Source organism: Taeniopygia guttata, chromosome 4, assembly GCF_048771995.1.
Source record: "Taeniopygia guttata chromosome 4, bTaeGut7.mat, whole genome shotgun sequence".
NCBI lineage: Eukaryota > Metazoa > Chordata > Aves > Passeriformes > Estrildidae > Taeniopygia > Taeniopygia guttata.
The window spans coordinates 44,660,700-44,688,683 of NC_133028.1; the positions used below are offsets into that span (position 1 = coordinate 44,660,700).

The 27,984-nt window shown below is 39.7% G+C and overlaps 1 protein-coding gene across 1 annotated transcript; it reads right to left on the reverse strand.

Moving 5' to 3' along the window:
• Window positions 1–9: 9 nt before the first annotated feature.
• On the reverse strand, window positions 10–27,373 carry UBA6 (ubiquitin like modifier activating enzyme 6). The gene is made up of 34 exons (XM_012573452.5): window positions 27,223–27,373; window positions 26,861–26,978; window positions 24,601–24,663; window positions 23,630–23,724; window positions 22,879–22,907; window positions 22,176–22,270; window positions 21,595–21,706; window positions 20,448–20,528; window positions 19,774–19,896; window positions 17,868–17,991; window positions 16,527–16,630; window positions 16,055–16,117; window positions 15,493–15,569; window positions 14,808–14,874; window positions 14,273–14,416; window positions 13,536–13,603; window positions 13,191–13,269; window positions 12,926–13,006; window positions 12,485–12,562; window positions 11,012–11,193; window positions 10,554–10,659; window positions 9,764–9,853; window positions 9,576–9,656; window positions 8,878–9,006; window positions 7,996–8,047; window positions 7,826–7,889; window positions 6,918–6,987; window positions 6,216–6,287; window positions 5,407–5,524; window positions 4,261–4,454; window positions 2,993–3,120; window positions 2,081–2,168; window positions 1,550–1,644; window positions 10–295 (listed from the first exon to the last, which is right to left on the reverse strand). Exons 3-34 carry the CDS (start codon window positions 24,639–24,641, stop codon window positions 160–162), a joined length of 3,066 nt encoding a protein of 1,021 aa, XP_012428906.5. The 5' UTR covers window positions 24,642–24,663; window positions 26,861–26,978; window positions 27,223–27,373; the 3' UTR covers window positions 10–159.
• Between the last annotated feature and the right edge of the window lie 611 nt (window positions 27,374–27,984).

Sequence of the window (27,984 nt, forward strand, 5' to 3'; positions counted from 1 at the left end):
AGAAAGAAATCCAGTTTGTCTTCAGTGCAAAGCCACTGATTTTCACAATTTAATTAAGGCTTCACCAAAAAGAAATATATAGTACCATCTTTAATAGCTGAAAATTAGCACACTCCTTTCAGAACAAATGGTCCATGAGTGACTTTTGTGTCTCTACCATCAATTGTCTTCCTGAACAAAGTAGTATCTCACTGGTGGCCCAGGCAAGTCTTCCTCTCCATCAGTCTCTGGAGCAAATGATACTGTCAAATCCACATACTTCTTATCAGCTGATGGTTTCACAAGCTTTTGCATCCTATAAAGAAATTAAGAGCAGTTCATAAATGTCCAAGAGGATTGACAGTGGGAATTCAGGGCCAGACTCAGAAGAATTTCACTGTCAGCAATATGTACTAGCCCAGCATACTATAGACCAAAATAAAACAGAATAAACCACCTCTGAATTACACACAAAAGCTGTTCCTCCACCTGAGCTTCAGCAAACAGTATTCCATTTTCCTGACAGACACAGCCCATTAAAGTGTCATAGTAGTAAAAAATCCTGATATTCACAAGAAGGCAGCATCATACCATGGCTTTGACTTCATTACATACCCCACTCATTCAAAAATATTTATACAGCTGTAAGAGAAAACATATAAGCAACATTTTTAGAGATAGGCTGTAAATTCTCATCGTAGCAACTCTACAGCTTAGCAGCTCTTCTCTCCCTAGGACTCTGAAGTAGCTTACTCATAATCTCTCCCTTATACCTACTGGTAGGCCTTCAAAGCAGTACTGATCAGTGCATCTACTTGCTTCAGCAAAGCCTGTGAACACTACCACACACTTCACAGGAGCTGTAAGGAACAGATTTTGAGCTAAAGTAGCTCAATCCACAGGTGTAAGGCAGAACTAAACTGGGTGAGATCTGGCTGTTATTTTGCAAAGGCCTTCAGTCAAAACTAATGCCCTGCCTTCACATCCTGCCAAACTGCCAGGGTGAAATACCTCAATTTCCTCTCTGTAAGCAGCATAGCAAAGCCTTTGTGAATGTCATCATTCTTAAAAGGGCTAAAGTGATGTAGAATCTCAAGCAATTACTATAATTGAACAGACTTCCAGAAATCTTAAACTGCAAGCAATACATTATTCCTTCAGAGCTAAATTGCTAAATATCAGCATTAGTTTTAAGCCGGTTTCAAAAGGTCCTAGTAGTCTTGTTCTGCTTGAACCATGGTACATTCTTTCCCCCCAAAGAATTACTGCCAGACTTCTTCAGCTTTCTCATTCTGGTATTCAACAGTTAAAGCAGTATTTTGCAAGTCTCCTTTCCTCATCACAGAAGTTAATTCACCTTCTCTTTTTTTTTTTTTTTTGTTTTGTTTTACAAAAAGTAATAAATTATCTTTTTTTTTTTCCAACGTGTTTTTTCTTTCCAAAGTATTAATGGCTAGAAACCACTCTGAGAGAAAATACTGCTGTCAGACATATGTCCTTTTCATACAAGCAATGAACATAATTTGTGTGTGCACTTGCACTCCTAAATCCATTTTCCAGTTATACTTACGTCAACTTTAATCTTTTGATATGGCCTGGCATCACAGGAACATAGAGCATTTTGACTCCTTGTACAACCATAGTTGGTTCAATTCCATATTTCTCCTGGAATTCACAAATTAAAACTTGTTAAAAGACTAGAACAGCTGCCCAAACCAGCAGATACTACTGCTGCAAATACTACAGCTAATTATTCAAATCCATAGGATCCAAACCAGTAAACCTGCTAATGCATGGATGCTGATAGAAAGTTTTAGGATACATTTGATTCAACTGAATTAACAAGGAATTTGAAAACAAGCTTGGATGCCTTTACTTAGAGATATTCCCATTAGTTATTACTAAAGCATTAGTTACTACTAAAATTATTATACATTAGTTATTATAATTTTTATTATTATTATACGTTAGTTATTACTAAAATTATTCTGGTTTGAGCAGTAACTTGATGGAAATAAAAAACAAAATACAATTCAACAACCCAAAACAAGAAACTCCTTTCCTCTTGTCTTGTATTAACCCAGGACAGTAGATAACTTACTCTGACAGCATTTATGAAGTCCAACAGAGTAAAATCCTCTTTTCCATAAATTGTCCACCTGTCCCAGATGGTAAATGATATCCCATTTCTGTTTTAAAAAGTGAAAGGTTGTTACTTTAGAATGTGAACTTAGTCATTCCTTTTTAAAGTGTATTGGAGAACTGCCATGTCTTCCTGTTGATGTGCTGTCTAATCTTGAGCAAAAGCCTCTTCCCTCTGTGCTGCCATTTCTCCAGCCCTCTGACTTTGCTAAGCACAGGACACAATAAGACCCCTAAGTAGACATGGTACCTGACAATGAAGCTACTGAGTTTCCAGACCTACTAAAAAAATAACTCTTGTTGAACAAGATGCAAAAGGGTGTCTAGGATGTTTCCAAAGAACAATGCCACACATCTACCTTCTCTAGATTTTTAAAGTCTCACAATTAACAGCTTCCACTGGAAACCAAACTAAGCCTTTAAACCCACTATTTTTTAGAATTAGGATAGATGAATATGGACTGCATTTCCCAATCAGGAAATTCTTGGGCAATGCATTATGGGACACCCTTTATTATTACATATAATATAATATATTATTATTTTATCCTATTACAAGGATCACTTACATTTCTAGCAGTACACAGTAAGTGGATAGCAGAGTTTGATAGCAAGCATGAAGCAATTTATCATCTTCCAAGTTTAAACAACAAAAAATACCCTTGAATATCTAGAATGCTTAACTGGAGTACGGCCATGAGCTGTGGTTCCATCATAGCTCTGCTATGTGAGCACATAAGGCCTTAATGTGGATATCTGGATTTAGTAACTATTCAAACTTTACACTTGTTGGAATGGTTCATCAAGTTCTAAGCATCAATTAGTAGGTTTCCAAATATTGTCCTTCCCCGTCTGCCATTGTCCTTCCTACCTGATTTCTGTTCTTCTTACTTCAGCAGTTTCTGTAAAGACCATTATGGGAATGGCTAGGTTCAGAAAACAGTTCTTGTATGCATCAGCTGGGTAGCCACCCACAACTTTGATGAGTTCCAGTGCAACCTGCAGTAAATTAGAATTTATTTTTTAGGTTTTAGTGCTATTATCAACTCTAATGTAGTTAAGAGACCAGCAACTACCAAGGAAGTTGTTAATGAGATCAGCTTTTGTTCAATCAGCAGAGTAAATAACATGGAAATGCAACCCACTATGTCACATAAATAAATTCTGTTGCAGCCAAGTGAAATACTTAAAACATTCAAAACTGTTCTTAATGTAGCACACTTCCAAAACTGTTTGGTTCATGCAATCTCCACAAAGCATGAGGTTATGTTGAGATGTGTGAACGTGAACTACTACAGAACAGATCCTTTCCACTCTTGGCAGCGGCATTCTGATGGAAGTTAGTACTAATGGCCAAAAACAAACCAAAATGCAGAATTCCAACCCATCTTTCTGTGCTGCAATAAAAAATAAAAGTACCAAAGACTTACTATGGTAAGGAAACTTCCCTTATTGACCATTCAGGAGCCACTCCAGCAGCCACACTCACACCACCAAAGACTCTCACTGCTGGGACTGAATCCCCTTCACAGTGGGCAGCTTCTCAACCACTGCCTCACTACTCATCCCACTCTCACAGCCATACAAGGTTTCTTCGCTGGCTGGACCCTGGGTTTTCCTTAGCAGAGCCTCAGACTTCTGGTTTCTTTAAGTAATTTTATCATGGTGTAGCAACAGAATAACAACTCAAGCTGGTGCCTTGGAGAAGGGGCTCTCAGCAAAGGACTATCTGGGCTTTTGAACTCTTACAGTCTCTGTGCTCGAGAGTTCAGGGTCTTCCACCTCAGTCCTTGGATCCTGCTGAGTTTCTGAGCGTTTGGTCACCGGGCTGGGCCACAGGTCCCCTGCCCTTTGTTTGCAGAGGATAAGCATCAGTTCACGACCTCTTGCCTGAGGCTCCCACACAGAGCTCAATCTTCAGCTGGCACTGCAGCTCCACACTGAGCTACCTGCACTACCTGCATTCCTCAACAACTACATCCAGAATCAAGCATGACCTTTGCTATTGGCACATAAGAAATAAATCCATTTCTTTAAATGAACCTCTGTCAGGGTAGCAGTAATCAATACCCAGACAACAGCAGTTTAAGGCAAGAAGCAGTAAGAGAAAGAAATATGCATTTTAAAAACTAATCTCACCAGCCCTGATACTGCAGCAGTAGCTGTTGCAATGGCAGGAATAATCTTTCCAGCAATGCGCTTTGTTTTGAACCGATCTGCTGGTTCGATGTTGTACATCTTGGCTCGCAGGTTTGACGCTGCTGTTACAAAATCTATGTGCCCATTACTATCATCATCTTTCTCAAAGGAGATGGGCTTCATTTGCAAGTCAGCTGCTCATAAAAAAGAAAATATAAAAGAGCAAAAATTATTATTAGCAAATTGAAGATGTCCAAAACACAATTTAAAGGAACTAGAACCTTAACAAATTAAACATTTCACATCCTGGACCTTGGTGCCTTACTTGTTTTCCTATGCTAAGAAATGCCCCTCTCAATAGCACTTGCTAAAAGTGAATAATGAAATAAACATCAACAGAACTCTGTAATTTTATTTTCCTTGCACCACCAAGAATAGATTTTGAACATTCCTATCGATGTTTCTCATACACTCCACCTCACTAAAGCTCCAGCCTGAGAGAATTCCCTTTCAAAGCTTAGTTTATCTGCAAAAAATTCAAAATATGGATTCAGTAGCATTGGAATCAGTTTTGGGTTGATACTCCATGGGATGAGTTAGCGATAAGTTAATCTTTCTCCTGGATTCATGGCCTAAAAAAACTTGCATGTAGTTGTTGCCTAGTGACCTCTTCGTGTGGCCAGGCAAAAAATGGGATGTGAGCATCCTCAGTTTAAATCCAGAAGAAGCTGAGGAAGACCCTTAACAGTCTTTACAATTTAGGATCATTTCAGATTGAGAACTCTAAGTAGTGACTGCAGCCTTCTCATGCCTGAATCACTTGCAGTCCATCTGGGATCTAGCCAACACCCTTCCCTTCCTTAAGAGTTCAATTCCCCGCTGCTGCCTGCTCACTGTCATCAGTGCTGTAATTACAAGCAAGTGTAACAGAAAGCCCTAAAACTTCGACAAATCTCAGAAACACAGAACCATAGGGTAATGTCAAGCAACAGGACAGGTATCTGCATGGCATTTCAGAAAGCTTTAGGTATCAGCTCTACTTCTTGCAGAATTCCAGAACTGCTTCATCCAAAGACCTGAATGTCACTAGTGGCAAATGTAAATGCAGGATATTACTAAACTATGACGCTGGTTTGCACTACTCACTTTCCAGAGCTTCATTGGATAGTATAGACTTCTCCAGCTGGAAAATAGCATTTCTTTCATCCTCACTGCTCACAGGAATATGATCTGGTTTTCTTGCAGTTTCATCAGTCTGTACAACCTGCAAGTGTGTGCAGTGCTTGAATAATAAAATACACTAACTTCATACAATGCAGGTGTCAAGTGGATTGAATTTCCTGTCTTCCTTGCAGACTTTCCTCCCCAGCTCAAGAAAGACATGGCTCTCAAGTCCAGCCAAGAGCTTCTAAGGACATTAAAGGACAGGAGCATCTCTCATACGAGAGGAGAAGCTGAGAGAGCTGTGATGGTTCAGTGTGGAGAAGACAAGGGTCAGTGGGATCTTATCAATGTGTACAAGTATTTTATCGGGGAGAAGTACAAAGAGCAGTGTGCCCAGTGACAGCACAAGGGCACAAACTGAAGCACATAAAATTCCCTAAGAAACATAAAAACATACTTCAAAGAAAAAGAAACAAACAAAAGCATCCCATAACAATTGTGAGGGTGGTTGAACACTGGCACAGAGGGAGGCTCTGGAGTCTCTATTCTCAGAGATATTCATAACTCTGTGGGTCACAGTCCCTGATGACTTGCTCTAGCTGCCCCTGTTTAAGCAAGAGGATTTAACTAGGTGTTCTTCAGGGACTCCCTCTAACCTTAACACACTTATTTCCCCAAAACACACTATAATTTGTGTTTATTTCTCATTAGCATCAGTACATTAGTTGAAGATGTGGGACACTGCTTATGGAATATCTTATTTTTTTCTTTAAATTAAATATCACACTTACTTTGTTTGAAGGTCTAAACTCTGGTACCTTCACAGATGAAATAATCCCCAAAATGGTTTCCTCTGACAAGTCCTGTAATGGTTTTGAAGAAAAACAATTTAAATTTACACCAACTCAAAAAGGCCTCCACAAAACGGCTGTAAATACAATAGGATTTCAATGAATACTAGACCAAAGAAGTCTCACAGATACTCAGTGATGTTTCAGCGAAACATCATCATTAAAACACCAAGTGACAATTCATTTGCTACAGCAAGCCAGAGCAGTGTGAAGTACCTAGCACTTGAAAACTGAACAGAAGTGCAAACCTGACTTACAGTCAAATAAAAAACAAACAAGAAAAAAAAAAAAAGGATAAGCAATACAGAGGCTGTAAGCAGTAAAAAATAAAATCTCCACAGCATACATAAAATACTTAATTTTTCAAAAAGCCTTAAAGAGATTTTCTTTCAATTCGGTAGTTATATTCTATCAAAATAATAATTCCCAAGTTCAGTGCTTACTGAAAATATCCAATACACAACTCATTTTTTCACCAGGTTCAGGACTTAAATAAAGAAAATAATGCCAAACATACAGTGCTGAAGGATAGTTTACTGTAAGAATCACTTTAATCAGCTCTTGAAAAGAAATGGCAGCTGGACATAGGCCAAAACTGAACACCAAGGTAAGTTAAGGGAACACTGTTACGGTCTGCATTACCTTTTCTGTGAAAGGAACACAGTACACTGTGGCAAAGAGCTTCGCTGTGCTCATGATGAAACCATAGTGCCTGAAGAAAAAAATCATTATTCTTGGTTGGTTGTTTTTCTACTTCAGTTGCCCAAAGGTTTGCAATCATGTTCAAGATCTTAAGCAAACATACTGAGAAACAGAATTTCCATCCTTCAGCGTACACAGTACAAAATAGCACATTTTGACTCAGAACTTGTCCCCAAAACTAAGCAAATTTTGATGAGTGGAGAGTTATTTAATGACAACCATGACTCCTTAACTTTTGCAGTCAAGCAAACACAAATGCTCATATGCCATCAATATAATAAAAACCTTTATCAGAATTACTTTGATATTTAGCATCATGTCAGTTTTCACTCAAACTAAAAACAGTGATCCAGTTTCTCAAAGCAATTGTAGATATACATCAGATAAAAGCTTTTTAATCCATCAACCACATCCATTTTTAAAATTATCTGTACTACCCAAGCTATCTAGATCAGACCCAAAATGTAATGAACAAGAAAAGCAGTCCCTTCACTAGGTCATTTGGCACAGCCTGAATTTTATAACGTGGACAGTGGGGGCAGAGAGATGTGACAGCAGCAACTCGGTAATTCTGCAGCCATATAAAACATGAAATGGGTTGTTCTAAGCCATTTCACATTAGATGTTGTCAGAACAGCACCCTCCAATCCCATATCATTGAATGTTAAATTACCTGCAGTTAAAGTATTTGGGAGCTCACCAAATCTGCCACAGGATAAGACTGTGCACTAACAGCTATTAATTCCAGTCCAACTTCCAGGGCTATAAAGCCACTGCCTTACACTTCCTGCTGTAAGGTGGATTTTATAGGATGCTATACAATGCATCTGGGACAGTATCATACTTACAAAGGATCATTAAATTCAAACTTCACTGGAAAAGGAGGCCTCTTTGGTGATTGCCAAAACAAACCTGGTAGGAAAACAGACTTCAGATGAAATCCTAAGGAACCAGGAGCAGCAACAACATGACATATGCCATGAATTTTCAACAGGCATAAAGAGACATTTGTACTTACTTCCATCTTTTAATCGTGTATCAAGGGGAAATGAATGAAGGAGCTGAAGAGCCTAGAGGAAAATCCAGAGAGGCTTTAGTAATTTGTCACATAGATTGACATGACTACACTAAATCAAGCCTGACTAGCTGAAGCAATTTAAAGAGTTCAGAAAACCATCAAACACCTTTGTCAAGATGGACAGCTGAAAGACAAGTGCTACTAGACAGAGTGCTTGCCCATTTCATTCACAGAACAGAGATGATAATGTCACCTCATCTATAGAAAGCTCAAGCAAGGCATTTAATCCAAGAAGCAAAGCATTCTCCCCCATTTTATTGTCACTTTAGGATTCTTGCATATGGATTCAACTTGGAATACAATGTTTTCTCAATGTGACAGCTACCACCAGGGATTCCGTATGCACAGGAATGTTATATTAATTCACAAAATCCCAATCCCATCTTTCCTACAAAATTACACACATACTTTAAGCAAAAATGTGGACCAGACTGTCAGAATGACTGGCTCTTATTTCAGAAAAATCTTTGTGAAAATCAGGGTTACGAAGGTGAGTTAAATAACAGGAGTTTAGTATGGGAAACAAAACCCCACTGCCTAATAAAAGACATCTAATAATCCTGATACTTTGGAAAAAAAATGGAAAAATGCCAAGAAAACTGCATGGAGACTACTGAACAGAGTACTAAGAGTGAGTTAATAAACCAGACCTAGAAGTGCTATAGTTGAAAGGGATGCAGCATTTTTAGGTTTCAAATATAGTTTGTTATTTATGAAGAGATGGAAGTCAGTGCAAAGACTTGGACACCTCGTTATTAGAACCACCAGGTTTTCTAAAATCCTCATCAGTCTACTGCTACCTCATTTATAGGTCTTACCTACCTTATGGCTAAAATACTTTTCAAATTTTACTCGTGCTAGTTCTACACATTGAGTCCAACTTCGGGGTCTTCTACTGAGAGTTTTAATAACATGAAAACAGCCTTCCAAGCTCTCTCCTGATTTTATTCTCTAGATAAAGAAACATGAAAATGTTAAAAGACAGGATTCCTTCTAATGCAGTAAAACAGTAAATATGCTTTTAGCAATCCATAGGCAAGAGGAAACAGGTTCACTTAATGAAATATTATCCTTTATGTGCTCCTCTCCATTGGAGTTTTTTCCCCATTTACTTCCACCAGCCCTTTGGACCACAGGCCATTACAGACTCACAAGAAAAAGACAGTAAACTATTTCAATCTAATTTATTACTACTTGAACTCACTTCAAACTCAGTCTTAATTTCATTTTTCCCAGCTAGTTACACATCAGTGTGACACACACTAATCACACACAAGCAATGTCTCAGTCTTTCTGGTACTTGTACGTCATGTACAGCATCCATGAGCTGGAGAAACTTTTAATTATGTGGCACACCAGAAATACTGTTCATATGATCAACTAATGACTTGGCCAAGTAAGTCTTCAGGTTTTCTGAAAAAGGTCAGAAACTAATACTAATTTCACTGGCCTTAAATAGAAACAAAATCCATAAAGCAGTAGTTTAAACCCTTTATTTTACCCTGGCAACATTCCCTTACCTGTAAAACTTCTTCTGCCGATGGATAGGTTTGCCAGAACTTGTTAAACAATGAAGGCTTGTGAGAAAATGAACTTTCAAACTGTAAAATAAAAAGAACAAATATGCCATTATGCAAGAAGAATATCAGATGCCCACCTTTCCACACACACAGAGCTGTGCTGAATGCCAGAAAGGTGAATCCATTACCTTATCTCTTGCCCACTGTATCGTATGCTCAATAGCAGCTGGAAAAGACTTCAAGGTGCAAAAAGGTATTTCTTCCTCTGGTGGATCCCGCTGTAATTAAAGAGGGTTGCATGTCAATGCAGGCTTATCCAGGTTAATTACAAATAATAGCACCAAGAACTTGTACACTACATAAATTAAAATCTCTGCTGTTATAAAATACAAAGTGGCTTTTTCTGCTTAGAAATCTGTTTTATGAACACTAGCTAGTATTGTCAATTCTTTATGAAGAACAGTCTAAACTCAACACTGGAAAGCAAAACTGAACTTTGAAACATAAACAACAGGTGAAATTGCCAACCAGGTTTTCCAAGATGCACAGCTGGCTTTCAGCTGTACTTTCAACATGAAACATGTCCTGTCAGTCAAGGCCCTAACAAGACGACTAGGATGCTCAAAATCCTGTCTCTGTGTCCACATGGCACTATTTCATAGTATTCTCAACCAGCAAATTTCTCCACAAGAACTTAAAACAGACTGATACTACAGGTAGTGTCTATCAGCAATAGAGCCTGAAGGTTCATTTTCCCCTTTCCTAATCAAACAGATGTATGCTTGTAAAGAACTGCTCAAATTTTATTTCCTGTGAGTTTTCTTCAGAAACAAAGGAAGTAATTATTTCCTAATGGTACTGTTCTTCAGCAGCTCAAATAGGCTACTTATTTTAGAATGACACATAAAAATGCTTAAAGAATCAGAGGGCATCATGGGACAAGCTAGAGAAGGTGAGCAATGGTCTTGAAAGACTTACATGACTATTGTAGGACTCTGTCAGATGGGGCACAATAACTTCTGTGTGTCCTTTTGTTCCCATAGTTCCAGAGTCTATAAGAGGACGCAGGTTTGCTACACAACGACTGACATGGAAAGACACAGACTATCAGAGTACAGAACAATCTCTACATTCTTGCCTTGCACACATTACTGGAGTGCAACCAGAGTTGTCACTAGGCACTTTCAGAAGAGTGGAAAGCTTACACCAAACTCAGGAAAAAAATAGATTAAATAAGAACTATTCAGGTTAGATCAGTATACCATACAACTCAGCATGTGTGGATTATGAGCATTAGAAATTATTTGTGTCAATATCTCTACTTTTAAATGTAAATGCATATTTTTATGCTTTAATAATTCAACCTTAAAACTGACAGAGTATTCTCACCCTCATCAGAAGTTAACAATTGCTCTTGCTTCCCTTCCACACCCTACCTATCAATGTATCTCCTGGCTTCAACATTGTCCAAAGCAGTCACAATCACATCTTGCTTGGTGTAGAATTCATCAGTGTAAGTATTCTCAGTGGCTGGACAAACTTTATTAATATCTGACTCAATCTTTATGTGAGGATTGATGTTCAGAGTTGCTTCTGCTGCAGTGTAGCTCTTAGGTTTCTGAAAGCATAAATACAGATATCAGCAATATGTAGAGAACATCAGAGACACAGAAATAGCAACTTCATTTACTGATCAGACAAAATTCACTGACAGAAATGTTAGTATGCAAAACATACAATAAACAACATTTTTTAATCATATACTTCCCTCACTGATAAATATCTCATTAATCTAGTTTTATTTTTTGTTTGTTTTATTTTGTTTTATTTATTTAGTTTTATTCAGAGACCACATGGTGGAAGTGCTTCAATGGTTTATCAAATAACTGAAACTGATGCCAGATGCTGCCACTCATAAGAATTTCTTCAAAAGAAGGGAGCAGCTAATGACTGTCTGAGGATAAACACATTAGTAACTCTGACTGTGTCTATGCAGCACAGACATCAAGAACCTGTGAATAATCACATTACTGCAAGGCATTCCACATAAAACCAGTTTCAGCAGCTAAACTGAAATAGAGTTCTTGACCTACCCAACACTTCTAGCCATACCACAGTTATCTAGGGATCAGCACTCAAGCCTGTGGCTTCTAAAAGCTTGCATGGCTCACTTTCCATCCATCCAAAGTGCAATCTGTTCCCAGATTTGCTATACATAAACAGGAGGCAGAAAATTCAACTGTTGGGTTTTGGGCAGGGGAAACCTTTTTCCGCATTGCTGTCATGATCTAAGCCACCTTTTTTATTTTGTGCTGTGTTTGCAAGTACGGGGATGTTCTCTCTGCTTCTAAGGAATTAACAGCTTCTGTGTTACCCATTTACTGAATGTACATGTTGGGCTTTTTCAAAACTATTTACCAGCTTAGTGAAAACTGAATTAAGTAAGAAGACACCAACTTTGGTCAAGTTCCATCAGCAGCAGCACTACTGAGCTCTATGAAGAAGACTTCTGCCAGCAGGGTCTATTTTTGTTGTTTTATTTTCCCCAAATTTCAATGGCACAGTAGAGCATTTCTGACATAGCAACCCATGGCATGCTCTTATGCAATTCAGTACTCATTCAACTGTCAAATTCGAGAGATTTCATTAATCAAAAACACCAGTACAAATTAATACTAGACAACCAATTTTACTTAAATGATACTAGTGATGAGTAGTACTTGGTGATACATCCATACTTGGATGCCATTGGAGTTCTAGGCACTGTTTAAAAAAAACCTCTAGATTTCATTACAGCCTCTAAGTCTTTTCCAGACAGAAGTACAGACACTCACAAGTTCAGCTCTCTGTAGGGACACAGGACAGGGCAACACAATAGTCCAGAAAATTTACTGTCTGAAAAAGCCTACCTGTATGTGATGAGGTCGAAAAAGAAACTGCCTGTTCAAGTTGGATTTCTCTATCAAATCTGGATCTGTAATTGTAACCTAAGTCAGAAGGGGCAAAAGCAACAGCTGAAGTTACAATTTAAGTGTAACACTAAGCAATGATCTTGATGAAACTTCTATAAACAATTGTCAAAACAACACACTGCTATAGGCATCCACTCTGACCAAAGCTCTGCTTATACTGACTGACTAAATTTTGATTTAAAATCAAAATACAGCAAGATTGCTCCAAGTGTTTTCCGCTTCTAATTGCACATCCTTCTATGCCAAGGCCACTGTATCCTCTGCACAGAGATCAACCTGAAATAAGACTTAGGCTTTTAACAATTTTACTAGTCTAATTATTTCATTCTTCCCTGTCACACTACTTCTAATGAGAAGTAAGGTTAACAGGTGACTTACCAATCCTTTGTCTTGCCCAGTACCAACTCCAAGAAGTGCAAAGTTTTTCAGCATTTCACATCCTATGGCTCCACAGCCAACCTAAAGAACAGTACATTTTTAGAATCAGAAATGTAAATGGAAACCACAAAGACAAGTCCCACTGCAATTCCAGACCATTTATTCTGCAGTGGTATATCACAGAGCTGCCCTCATGTATTTTGAGGACAGTGGGCATTAGCAGTACCAACAAAGCACTTGCAAATAGTGTGTCAGTCATACTCACCAAGAAAACATTCAAATCATGGAGCTTCTGGCACAGAGAGTCTCCGATACAAGCCCTCAAGGCATCATATCTATCTCCCCTATGCAGGCACAAGAGACAAAAACAGGAGACCTCAAGCTGCTGTTTATCATGGTAGTACCACTGATGCCAAACTACACTTTGACATTAACTAAGAAAGTCAGACAGAGTCTATAATTCCTATTCATGCTGAAATAGGACACACATTCTTAACCCCAAATCTGTCCCTCCAGCAAACAGCACCGAATTAACTTTAAAAGACATCTGTGCCTGCTTGAGACCCAGATGTGAACAATACATAAACCAGCAATTTGTAGTTATATTTACCGTGGGAGAAACTCCTCAGAGCCCACCTTCTCTAGAGGTGTTACAATGTCTAAAACATCTATATATAGCTGAAAAAAAAAAAAAAAGAAAAAAATCCAATAAAAACCTGTGAACAGGTTACTTTAATTTAAAAACTAACTACTTTGTATGAACAACAGAGTCTAGAAATTTGGAAGCACTAAGTTTTTACTGTCACTGGAAAACTACACAGCATCTGGTACCCTACAATTCACTTCATAATTTTAGTGGATAGGAAAAAGCACTTGGACACAGAGGGGAAAAAGCATTCACTCAAACAGGTTTGCTGCAAGTTTTTGACTTCTGACAGTCATGCTGCCCTTGCATAGGTAACTGAAGATTCTGACATTTTTTAACCCAACTGTAGTCTGACATTTATTCTGAGAGTCTGAAAGCCCTGCTCTTATGTACAGTAGCTTAAGCTGGTATCTGCACTATATCACACCTTTGCATTCATGCGGTGACAAGCCAATGCTATTTTTGCTAGTGTGGAAAAACAATGTGCTATCTGAACCCCAAATACAAAAATTTTTACTAAAACTGGATGTAATTTTATTGTATACAAAAAGTGAGTAATTTTTGTAAATATAGTCTCAAGTATTTTTTTTTAGTTCCACGTTATAGAAGTTGTTCAGGTTACTCTGATCATACAGCATTCACACAAAACTATCCATTCATAGGATGTCAAAATAACCATCCATAAACCAAGACAGCCTTACCCACTGCTGCAAGGGAGAAAATTTTCCTGTTACTGCTTTCAGGACTTCCTGGCTAGCAACACCACCCACTGCTGCGGCCAAAGGAGGTAGAAATCCCTGAGCAGTTCTAGACAACCATTTCACCACATCTCCATTCACCTGAGGCTGAAAAGTAAGACACAGGAACAGGTTTACTCCCTCAGTGAACAAGTCAATGTTTGACAGTTTCACAGACCATTCTTCTTCAGTAAAAGACAGATTATTTCACTCTGACTAGCAAAAAAGTTTCCAGGCAAGACAGATCTGCCATATACCCTGTATTTGTCACATGCATTTGTCACATCATCACAGGCTCAGCCTTCATGTCAGGTCAACATTCAGTTGAACCCATGCTGAAATCCCATTCTGTTTCCTCACATGGCCTTCAGACAGCCAGCTGATCTACCTAAAGATGGACTCAAAGGCAGAACAAGGACCAACAAATAAAGCATGACTTTTAGGCAAGTATATAAGCACATTAAAAAGTGAGTCATAATGACAATGATTCCTTACTCACTTTGTTTTCCAGTGTTTCACTTATAGACATGGCTATTTTCAGCATTTCCTCAGCATCTTGAAGGCATCTAGACACCAGGGTAGAAACAATAATGATGACTTAAACATTCCAGAGTTCTTCTAGAAACACAATCAATGAAAGAAAAAAACAACGGCTACAGTAGGAAGTCTGGAATCTCACATTATCCTTAACAGTGAGCACACAAGATGTACTTCTAAGTGGTAGGGTTAGCTCAGGAACAGGCATATCAGTGGAAAAGTCCATGTGGAAGCACAGTCTTAAGACTTCTACTTTTTAAGTAATTTTGTCTCATTTAACTCAAAATTACATGCATCAAGAACTACAGCCAAATGAAAAACTCTGAAAATTAAACCCAAATCATTCAGATTTTTTAAATCCATGAACTAAAAGATAATTCAGGATCACTGAAACAACTTTTCCATATCAGTGCCACAATGTGAAAAAACTAGAACAGAGAAGGCCTTCCTCCACAAGTATCTTGTCTCTACCTGGGACCAGAAAGTGTCATTGCTATACTGGGAAAGCCTTGTTACACACCCAGATATTCATCAGATAGCATTTTTCATCTTTCCATTTTTCTACGTGGTCTATCAGGTACCAGACAGGGAAGGTACCATGCTGCACAGCCACACAAAGCTTGGCAAACACAGAACTGCTGCTTTACCCAATGTTTGGTCCACGACCAAAGTTCTCCTGGAAGTGGTTCAAGGCAAGCATGGCAACATGGATCTGCAAAGGTGCCTGTTAAGACAAAAACAGCTGTTGATCAGTTACAAACTAGAAAGAAATGAAGTAAACAGAAACAACTATCTGAACTCTTCTGTTACCATTTCATTACTTGTCTCTTAAGTACAACACTCAAAAAAAGTTTTAAAATAACATTAAAAAGTGAATTTGAAATACATTTTATTAATATTTTTTAGAAAGTGTTGCTCAGTAATGCAACTGAATATGTGTAAAGTGCCCTTTATACATATTCAGCACCCTCTTCAACTAAGTCCAACTGAAGAGTCCCCAAAAGAATTTAGAGCTGAAACTGGAAAGTGCGGCAATCTTCTTTTAACTAGATATTATAATGCATTGCATTTTGCCAAACATGAATAACAAAGCCCAGCATTAAGGGCAAAAAGTAGAAATTATGTTATGCTAAACATGAAGTTACAGATTACAATTCATGTATTTTTACTATTAGAGCACTTGTGCCCAAATCCCCACTTGCTAATTACCTCAGGCTTGCTAAAATCTGCAACAAGGCATAATGGATTTGTTATCTGCTTCTCCAGCCGTTCCTGGAAAAACAGAATTCATGACAAACACACTACTTAAGAGCACAACAGCCACTGCTACCTGACAAAATACTCTTCCTATAGAGATTAAGAAATAAATATCCTTTCTGACTAGCACTGCCATTGCTCTTTTCATTATTCATACCACACTGATGCTAAAAATAATTATCTACTGCAAGTTCTGAATGGTCAGAGAAATGTTTCACATCCTAGTGACAAGAATCATCTTTAAATGGGTGTGATGTTTGGGGCTGTCCTGTGCAGAGCCAGGAGCTGGAATCCATGATCCTTGTGGGTCCCTTCCAAACAAAGGACATTCTATAATTCTAGGAAACATGTACATGCTGAACTCTGCTTCCAGTGCTCAGAGCATTATCGCCTGAGAACCCAGCTCTGGCAAGCACACACTTACAAAGTAACACATCTTGGATGTCTTCACTTGCACAGCTATGCCTCCATGCAGGTAAGGCTCCATCTTTGATGTATCACCAATGCTGAAGGAGTAAGGAGACACCACTGAAAAGAGAAGAGAATAAAAAATGACAGATAATTCAAAGTGCCATTGGATGCTACAGTTCTGTATACAATGAAGCAAGGACTTGCAAGTCCTTTTTTTTAGTGCTGCAATTTTGCAGCGGGCAACCTTGTTTTGGAAGCATAAGCACAGCTGATCCTTCTAACAGGATTAACCCAGAAACTGGCAGAGGGACAAAGTATTAGTTTCACATGATCTGTTATGAAATGAGCTTTTTTAAGTGGCAGCACATTTAACAAGAATTTTGATGACCACAGCTCTTTAACAAAAATTAAATCATGTTTAATTTTCTTTAGAATGTGCACAGCAGTGTCCAGTATTAACTGCTCTGAGTACAATTTTAGCCCTGCAATGAGAACTACAGGTAATCAAAAAAGGCAGCTGGAGCATTTTGTTACATCTTCCCCCTCATACATGAGAAGCATCATTCAGGCAAGGCAAAAAGACAGAAAAGTTGTTAATTAATAGAAAACTAAAAACAAAAGCCAAGCCATGAATAGGAGGAATGAACTGACTGCAGCATCAGTTCTAGCAAAATGTAAGGGCCCACAAGAAACAGATTCAAGTACATGTTTCAAGAGTACTATTTTTTGTCTCAGACCACAGAACAGTTAAAAACAAACAACCAACCCCCACCCACTTGCTTTCTCTTTTGCTCCAAACAAACAGACATACAGATCTAGGAACTAGAAAATTCCCCAGCATCCAAAAGGAACCAAGTAGAATGCCTTGAGACATGCATAAAGTAGAACAAAGCAGGGTAGATGCAAATCATTAAAATAATTTCATTCTTAAAATGTTTTCAATGGATCCCTGTACACCCAAACTGTCACCCCAAAAAGCTACAAGGCAAACAGTGACACACCAAGTGGCATCCAAAACTATGACAGAAGCACAGGCATTATGGGACCCTCCAAATACCAAACCAGTTTCATCAGCAGACGAATGACAGCCAGTTCAGAGGCTGCCAACTAGATTCCACAGTTTGAGCTCAGCAATTCCATTGGCTCCTTAAGCAGAAAGATGAGTTCAGGTAGATTTTACTAAATGCCATCAAAACAACACCAAGAAGACCTTTGCACCAAAAAGCAATTTTTGTGTGCAAGCTTACTGGAAATCTGCACAACCCAGCACTCCTCTGACAATGGTAACTAACACTGCAGTGGCTAAATCAGGCCAGAAAATAAGTACCTTGCAAATGAGTCAGCAGCAGTTTACCTGTTATTTGGTGTGTGGATCCATTCAAGCACGACATCCCATTAACTTCCCGAAAGGTTAAGAACTGTCCTGTTTCAAGCCTGTGTGGATGACTTTCAAGGCAAGTGACAATACCAGGATTTGACTGAAATAAAAAATGGCAATCAGCAAGTAGGAAAGTCTCTCATGCAAAGGGGGTCACGTTGTATTGCAGGCACATAGCTTTTATTCTGCTGAAACTCCAGTCTCTAATACTTTTAACAGCTCATTTCTGTCACAGCAAGAGAGTTACCTATGACAACTTTTTCAGTCCTACAACACAAACTTTCTCATTTTCACTGTTTCGAGTTCTCGATATGTTAGCAAACTGCATTTGCTAGTTCTCAGCAGTCAAATCCATTGTTATGTTCTAAACTAGTAGCAGATTTATCCCCTTTTTCCAAACTAAAAATAGTCCCCATGTTCAAAGACATTTGCAGAGGCATTGAAAAAAATCAAGTCTTGTAAAAGGTCCTTATTACTCCATGCTTTCTTTCTGTCTGATATCCTTAGAAAAGACATCCAAACTCATTCATTAAAGTCTTGGAACCTTAAAAAGCTGGACAGCATATGGGAGAGACACATCTTCAGCAGGTCACAGACAAGCTTACATTTGCAGGAATCTCAGGCAATACCTCATCCTGTTATGGGATGTGATGCCAACCTGCCACGCATACAGAGACCTCATTACAGTCTGAACACAGCTCCTCAAGACCTTGTGCTGCACCTGAGGCTGCAGCCTGGTGGATTTGCAAGCAAGCCTGGCCTGTAAAGTCTCCTCTCATCCCTTCCTGAGATCCCAGTACAGGAAAGATTTCAGTTAAGCAGCACAGAACTTAATTACAGTGCACCACATTCTCTGTGGACAATGAACAATGGTAAAGGAGTTGACTGGAGAAAATTCTGCTCTGATTAAGGGACACAGTGCCACCTCGACCCTGTCTATGGGACAAGAACAGGCACTTGATGGCACTGAGTTTTAATTCTCATCAGTTTTACACTTCAGAGTGAAAGAAGATACAAGTAAATTCAAGTATCATATTATTAAACACAAGGCATATATACAATATATATTCATTCCTTCACTTGGCAGATAATCAGCAGAAGCCATGAAACTCAGCTATGTACTCCTTATGTAATTAATGAGAACAATCAAGTCATCCATTCCCTTTTAAAAGCACCAAGGAACAGGCTACCCAAATCATCATATTATAAGCTTTAATCCAGATCAAAAACAACTTGCTGTACAACCCCTCCTAGATTGGTTATTATTATATCTAGACTGGAGATAGGACAAAAGACTTGCTGCTGGATGAGTGAGCTTACTGTCTGGACTTCCAGAACTGAAAAAAGGACCTATAGTAATTTCCCTTTATAAAACAATAATACAAGATTAAATGGACATCCTTACATTCTACACTGCAAGTACTAGCAATAATATCCCCTCTCATTGCCTCTGCTTTGGTAGGTTCAAACAAATCTTTACATTTCTTTTCAAAATATGCTCTTAATTCCCTTGATTATTCCAGTAGCCTGCCTGTAAGTGCTGCAGTTTCTTATAAAAAGGACTCTTTTCGTGTCTATTTTCATGCTTCCTTGGAAAACTTACCCTATTACCACACCAAAATTACATCCTCTTCTTTCTACATCGGCTCATTTCTTCCTCTCACGCTCCAATCAAAAAAGCCATTATTATGTGTTACATAGTAAGTAACAACCAGGAGGCAAGGGTAAGAACAAAGTAACCAAAGTAACTTTGCTTCTCCTATAGCACCAATTTTAAATTGCTTAGCAGGCTGTTTAAGCGAAGCACTCTGGCACTCTCAAAGGGACAAAAATGAGTCCTTTTAAACACACTTAAAGCAATACAATGACCTTTATCCCTTACTTGTGTTATATTTGAAATGAAGATCTCCTTTGGTTCCTCTCCTGTTGTATCCAGCACTTCAAATTCATCACCAAAGTCACAAAACAAACGTGAACATATTCCATACACATCTGCACTGATGAACTACAAGAAAAAGTAAAAATCATGAGTATCCCTAGAACAGCACAAGCCAAATGATGCCTCACACTGGAGCCTGTTGAAGGCCAGCAGGTTTGAGTCTACAGTGGAAACCTGTTGTGTACTCAGGCCACGCTACACAGCACAGCACCGACGACAGACCTTGAACCTGCAGGAGCACTTCTGAGCCCATTCGCAATACAGGAGTAACATCACTATACAGTGAAATGCTGCCATTTCTACTTCTCTTGCATTCAGCCTCAGCATGTCCTTCAGTCTTAGCACCTTCCTCCAGAACCATTCTGAGTTAACAGTGAAAACTATTTATTTAACATGACTGCTTTTTAATTAAGGACCCAGCTGTGGTTACCTGTGCTGGTATCCATATAATACCAGTAGCAGCAGTGTATTCCCAGAACTCCTGCTGCTCCATCAACATGCCATCTGCATTGAATTATATACCTCATAACCAGCTTTCTCCATTTTTGGAAAGAACACCCTGGAGGTCCAGAATGCCCACTGTACAGATTATTAATGTATTGCATTTTTTCTATTACCTTAATAGGTGGCTGCTGAGCATGACAGAAGTCATTAATCTTCTTCTGCAGCAATAGACTTACTTCAGTCAATATGACACACTGTGAACAAGAACAGAAATACTTCTAAGACACTGAAAGTAATCATTATCTTCAGGCCATGGGAAAACTTATTATCTAGGGTAAGTTACTTAAGTGTCCTGACTTCTATCCTCCACACTTAAGAGAAAGCAGTCTTGAGGAAGTTCTCATTAAAGCAGATTGGTTACCATCTCTGGAAACAAAATGAGTAGGAACAGGAACAGCTAATTCTCAGGTTTTTGTTTGTTTGGGTTTTTTTTAACTGCAGCTGTGGAGCTCAAAACCCAATTAGAATATTTAACATCTCAGCAAAAATGTAGATTTTGAATTTTAGGATTAAAGCTAGCAAACAAACAAAATAATACTCATCAGTGCACACCAAGAAGTCTGCAGAGGCTTCCAGTATTTGTGGCCATAAATGCAGACACAGAATTTCTACACACATTCCTTTAATGCCTAGGACAGTACTGGGTTCCAAGGCACATGCACTGCAAGCCATTCAGTTGCACATGGCCTGCTGTAGCTGGGACATCCAGAAACTTGGTGTGCTTGTATGTCAGCCACACAGTAAAGGCTCCCCACTCAGACTGAGCCATGCACACAGGCAAGAGACAGCTGACTGAACAACTGCAAGTGCACTCACTCCACCATAGAGGCACTTATATTTCATCACATATATAGATGAATGATCTAAATATATAGCCTGAGCTTCTGCCACCTGGAATACAGCACACAGAATATATATAAAACATCTCTGCAAGCTGCAAAGAAAAGTCAGTTTCACCTTCAAAGAAAAAAAAATTTCTTTTTGAATACAGCGACCCCACTTAACTATTTATTGTCATAGCAAATTCTATAGTAAGTCTACTAACAAAGTGGTGGGAACACAAACCCACTGTTTCAGTCTTGGAAAAAAAAAACAAGCACAACACTTCACCAGTCTAAATACAAGACCCACTGTTTTATTTTCACTGTCTCAAAATATACTTCAAAGCTCTTAATTCTATTTACTTACATAAAAAATCCAAGTTGCATGCTCCGAATAAAATACATGAATACACATACAACTACTTTAAGAGTGACATACCTGGTAGTGCTTTAGGAAAGACAGATCTGTGGTTTCATCCAGTGGCACAGTTGATGCTGCTACATGGACATATGGATTGAGTTCTGCAATACGAGGAAGTGTGGCCTCAGCCCTGAAAGAAAAGCAATTTTCAATTTTTTACGTATCTACAAAATTCTATTCTCAATAGACAATTTCATACTACACATGCTGTATAAGAGACCCTCACAATGTCTCCTGGCAACAACCAATAACTCATTTATTAACACTTCAATTCCCAGCAGGTCTGAGGAAAACTGCTGTGTCCAATATCCCACAGGATTGTCTGCTGTCATGGCTGTTATCTAGTATTGTACAGGTGCCTGAGAAAGCCCAAGGAAGAAATGTATGCTGGCCCCCACTATTTAATTTGCATAACAAGCAGCAACACTTGTGACTCAGAACCTCAGTCCCAGGGTACTGTACTCACAGCTAGCAACTCCAGAGAAAGGGTTTAACATGTATTTGATATGTACTACCAGCTCTTGCACAGCAAACTGCTATTTTTGATGCTGATGAGGCTGTCAGGTTCAGTCCTCTCTCACTCCAAAGACTTCACTAACCTGTTCCTTTGACTGGTAACATCCTCTTCATGGATGAAGAAGTTGATCCCCAAATCCCATTTTGTGCAGTGTTTGGTGTCATGAACTGTAAGAGCCTAAGAAAATTTGTCAAAAAGCATTTGCTGGAAGAAATATACAAGGTCACAGCACCCAAAAGGATGGACTAAGCCCCATAAAATGTTGGAGGACTAACACTGCAGATTTAGTTGTAGCACATACAAGAACAAGCTCTTCCAACCTCTTTCCCAAGAAAACTCTTACTGTTTGAGAGAGCAAAACACATCTGCAATATGCACTTCATTCAGCATTTTCCTCCCAGTTTGCAGTGATAACAGACAGCATTTAAATATCAAGGATGATTTTTGCCAGACTGTGATACAGGGGCAATTGTGATCTGAAAATTAATGGACAACTCATTTGGGTTTTTTTTTTCCTATGGGAAATAATTTTAAATGGCTTCTTGCTAATAAAATTAATCCCAGCAGGAAAAAAAAGCAGTTGTTGGATTAAAACACCCAACTAATGTCTACACAAAAGGATTCTAATGGATGACAAAAATAATTTTCACCCCTAGGTTCTCAAATATTTTGCAACCCTTCTACTAAGAAACAGATTCAGAAATTTTAGATTAATTAGCTAGTAGTGTTTTGCCTTTTTCTCATGCTTACCCAAGAATACCCAACAACAGAACTGTTTTACATACCTTTACCCCAGCCAGAATGATGTTTTTGGCTGAAAAAACAAGAACAAAGCAAAAACAGAGAGAGAGATTATTGCAGGTTACTTGCAAAGCAAAGTAACATAAGCAAGGTTAAAAAGACTCTCTGCATTGGTCATTTGTCAGCTGTCCATCCCACAGTTGTGATTACAGAGATAGTAATGAAAATAAACTGCAAAACCCCATGACTCTGTTCTGGCATCTGGTGCAGAGAACCACTAGAGACAACTGAAAGAGTAATACCCCAGGCACAAAACAGCCAAAACAAGTCTTGCTCATTAGGAGTAAGGGAAATTGCTAAGGAGTCTCTTGTACCAGGGCAGTTAATGCATATTCACCAAATAGTCCTGTTCTCCAACACATCCTCCCATTTCATAAATGGGAAATATTTGGGCTATAGCTATTCCTATAATACATTCATTGATACTGATGCCTGAAGGAGTAACTTGGATTACCTCCCCTAAACCTTCACCCAGAACACAAGATTTGGGTAAAGCAATCTGGCTCATGGAAGCAAATTTTCAAGTAAAATTTGAAATGTTGGTCTAGTAAAATGAGAACTTAAGTCCTGGATCTTTCCTGCATCTGCAATGTTAGCAATATGCATCATGCACACATAAATTCACTCAGACAGTTCAGACATGCTTATTATATTTAAATTTAAGGTTTACAAGTATTCTGGGACAGTATGTTTACACTCACTTGTGTCTTTTTAAATAAATGTTACCTAACTTACCAATCTCCACCCCAAGGCCACCTATACCACTCAGGAACACATGGGACTGAGCCATCTTCTGCATTGCTGTGTCTCCAAGAACATACCTCTGGCGACTACAGCAAAGACAAATTCAGATCAAAACAAGATACAAAGTCAAAAGCATATCAAAGCAAGTCTAGAATTCCCAGTCATTAAAAAACTTTTAAAAATTGAAATGTTTATCAGTCAAACATAAGATTTGCACTCATAATGCAGACAGTGAAATGCATTTAATCAGACTTTGTCAGTGCCAGGTTTTAGAGAAGATAAAGTCATAATTTTAAATCACTGCAAAACTTCTTCAGGATAAGCAAAGTTTTTAGAATTAACTACTGAAGACACAAGCATGCAAAAGAATTTGGTATCAGAAAGCCTCAAAACAGAGGGTGACACAGCTTTTGTAGTCAGATCCTGAAATCTGGGAGAGTTCTAACAGCCAACTTTACAATTAAACTTATACCATTCTAAACATCACCTTTTTCATCAAGGAAAAGAACAACTTTCATGAGGCTACTGCCAAAAAGTAAAGTGACACAACACCAGAAGTATTGCACTGAATTAAAAAGAAGCCTTATTTGTTCTGCATACAAGCATTTTTTAAATTATTATTTATTTTTTGATATACAGAGAAGCTTTTCATCCCACCATGCTTTTACAGGGATACCATTTGTCCCAGTAGAGACTTTCTGAACAATTACCATGCCAAGTGATCTCAAGACATTCCCAGCTAACAAATTAAAACAAAACTAAACCAAAATAATTTTTTTTTAAACTACAAAACCCCCTCAAATCCAGCAGCCTGAGGTCTGAAGGGTAACAGAGATATTGATGATGAGGACCAAGAAGCACAGCAAAGGCTGAGGGATGAATGAAATTGTAACATTACTACAGTGTAAATGTAAGTGATTCTGAAAAGTCAGAATCAATGCTTAAAAATCAGACAATCTTACCTATACAAAGCATCATCAATTTCCATAGAGTCTGCTGCCATGATTCAATGTGATTTGTTTACACTAGAAGGGTTACAAAAAGAAATGAGCTGGTTATGTCCAATGCAATTTCACAGCTGGCACACCCTCCCTGCCCCACTCAATTCTTCATTAAAGGAACTGAAAAATAAAAAAGTGATGCTACACAGGAATAACTTTGAACATTAAGAAGCCTGTGGAACATCACAGCACCTGGGTAAGGAAAATACACACCAGCCAGAAGACAAAAACCTGCAAATCTTCAATAAATGCATTCAAAATACAAACACAATTATTTCCACACTGAGGTAATGCATGACTTACTTATTGTGTTCGCCACAGTTAAGATTTACTGAAAGAGCAACTTCATTCTATATTAAGAGCTCCAAGCTGATCAACTTGTATCTATCTGTTCAGTGGGTTTTTTTGAAAAGAAGATAGATCACTGAATTGTTAGAAATGGGCATTTATGCTGCACTGTTTCTATGTTAATTGAAAACCCTTAAGAAATAAGTATTTCAGCTAACTGAAGAAACCAACACCCAAAGATCTGAATTACTGCACCATTTAATTAAAACATGCAGTTACACAGTTCGATAGAATTGTAAGAAAAAATGTAATTTATGCTGTTAAGTCCTTCAGCCATTAACAAGGATGTTTTCATTGTTAAGTTGGTAATAACTAAGCACCACGATTAAGAACAAGCTGCCCCTGGGCACCTTGTTTCTTTCTTATGCACATTGGGAACTGGTGCTTCCTGAACCTGGCAGGTGACTGCCACCAAAGACAGGATGACCAAAATAGACCCTGTGTGTACTTTTATAGTAGTGATTGGAACTGATGTTCTGGGTCACATATCTTATTTCAGCTTTCTACAAACTGCCTTGGAAACGACACATATCTGACAAACCTATCTCCTGAGACTGAGAAGTAAGGGCCCAGACATATTAAGGACAATTTTTTTTTGAGAGCACAGCTATACCCTAAGACAGCTTTCAAACCTGTCCAAAATCTAATTCCTATTTACTGTTCAGGTGACTTTGGCAAATTTGGCAATTTTAACATTCTGAAGTATGGTACCTGCACAGTGTGGAGACTGCAACATTCTGACCCAAAATTTGTCCATTTGGTTTTTAAAAAGTGCTGAAACAGCACAGCAAAGGACAGTTACATTGGATATAGGCCACAGATCTCATCCACAAAGCTCTTCCACCATGTGGATATTAACTCCTGCATTTCAGTGAGCACTCAAGGCAGTCAGCATGAGGCAGCTCCACCAAGCCCACACCACCAGCCACTTCAGAGCAGCTCCCATGCCCTCAACACCACAAGGGCTGAAGATAAGCAATGATCATTTAACTAGAGCCAGATCTCAAGCCAGAATGCAACACACCATATCTTATAGTCACAGACTTCAGTCCCTGCTTAAGTAAGGGCCTTCATTTCAGCCACTGCCTGAGACACAAGACTGGAGGTCCCCTTCAAAGCAAGCCATCTAGACCAGAGCTGTGCTGTCCTCCACAATCAGCACTGGCAGTCTGGGACTACACCACATAAAAGGACTGTGGTAGCTGGGGAAGATGATCCACCTTTGGATAAAAATGCTCAGCTTCTACTGTTGTGGTTGCTGACAGTCATCTCCATCTCTATGCCCTGCCAAACAGTCTCCTGTAAACAACTGGGATGTGTGATCAACTGGCACCTGTTTCACACAGACTCATTTGACAGTGGCTCTTTCAATATACTTTTTAATTCCCCATTCTCCTCCTGCAGTCATAGTTACAGCACTGAGATGCTGCCAGTGCACCCCCCAGGTAAAGGAAAATACCTCTTTTCACAAGGAGGATTTAATGACATTATGGTCAAGCAACTGTAGGACAAACTTGGTTAATGTATTTCTACATCCAAGTTATTTCTCACTTTTGTTCCACCAGTATTGAATCTGTTTCAAAGAAATGCATGTAAAAAAGTAATTCTAACATTATGTCCTAGTTCTTACCAGAGGCTCAACATTTACACACTTGTCTGTTTCCTTTTAAAAGCCAACACTACCAGTTTTAATGTCAGCCTTGTATTTAACTGTTTAGGTCAAGTTCTTAATTCTTTTAAGCCTCACCTGCATGCATGCCATAACCCAGGGACAAACCAAGAAGCTACATGTTACGGGGAAGGACTGAGATGCTCTGAAGGGCAGCAAATGCACAGGAGCCGTAGCGGTGTGCTGATTTCACAGTGTTCTTACCTCCGAGTCAGCGCAGTGTTAACTCCTCGCTGTTCAGCACGCTGGGATGGCACGGAGGCCTGGGCTCATCCCACCTACCCGGAGCTTCCAGCGGCTGATCCCAGTCGATGCAGGCTCCCTGTTCAGTCAGCGGGAGAGAGAGAGGAGGCTCAAACCCAGTTCCTGCCCAGCCGAGCTAATGCGGGAACACCGACACCTGGGATCTGCACCGGGGAACCCCCACAGAGCCTACGGGCTGCCCCGGCACCACCCCGCCCGCAGCAGAGCCCGGCGGCGCAGCCCCCGCTCGCTGCTCCCGGGGCGCTCCCGCGGCGCTGGGCACCCCCGGCCACCCCGGCCCCGCCGCCGCCCGCTCCCCTCACCGCGCGGCGGCCTTGGCGTGGCGATCACAGGCCCGAGCGCAGCCGGCGGGTGGGGGAAGAGGCAGGAAAGGGGTGGGAAGCGGTGGCGCCGGTGCCGCGGCGCTTCCCCGCCTGCGCCGACATGAGGGGCCGGGCGGGGCCGGGCCGCCCTGAGGAGGCGGGTCCGCGCGGCGCGGCAGCGGAAGGGGCTGTGCAGCGACCGCCCGGCCGCGGCCGCTTCAGCCTGTGGGGTCCTCGCCATTTTCTGCCCGGAAAGTAACACACCGTGCCGTTAAAAGTAATAAAATTAATAAATCCTCCTTAGGTTCAAGTATGACCAGTTTAGACGATGAAGAGCGCTTCCGGGCCCTGCCCCTGCGATACCTGCCTGTGTGTCTCTCAGAGAGCGCCAGCAGGATGTCACCGACCGCGCAAACAGGCGGAATTTCATTGATGCGGTCTCGGGGGCCAACTGAGAAATACTAAATCGTAGCCAAGGCCGCAGAGGAGATTTGGCAAAGAGTTATCAAAACCGAAGTACGGCCCGTACCGGGGTGGTATATAGGCTTGTGGAAACCTTTCCTCTTGTTTTGGTGCTGATTAAGCAGGAGAGAGAGCCGCTGTGCTGCCTCTGCTACCAACTCCACGCCACCCCACTAAAGCCAGCATCGCTTCCCATCAATATTTTCTCTCCCATTTCCCAGACTCTTGATTAAGGTCCCAACACAGCCCACCTTCCCATCAGCCAGCCTATTATCCCTTCACCTTGATCCCTTTTGTTAC

What these genes read in the sequence shown, in the direction of transcription:
- UBA6 (XM_012573452.5), bottom strand. Translation starts at nt 24,641, where the DNA reads ATGGCAGCAGACTCTATGGAAATTGATGATGCTTTGTATAG. An exon ending in GTGAAACACTGGAAAACAAA is followed by an intron (nt 14,417 to 14,807) that starts GTGAGTAAGGAA and finishes CTTACTTTTCAG; the next exon opens with CCTCAGGTGAATGGAGATGT. An exon ending in CTGGGCAAGACAAAGGATTG is followed by an intron (nt 12,563 to 12,925) that starts GTAAGTCACCTG and finishes CTTCTGACTTAG; the next exon opens with GTTACAATTACAGATCCAGA.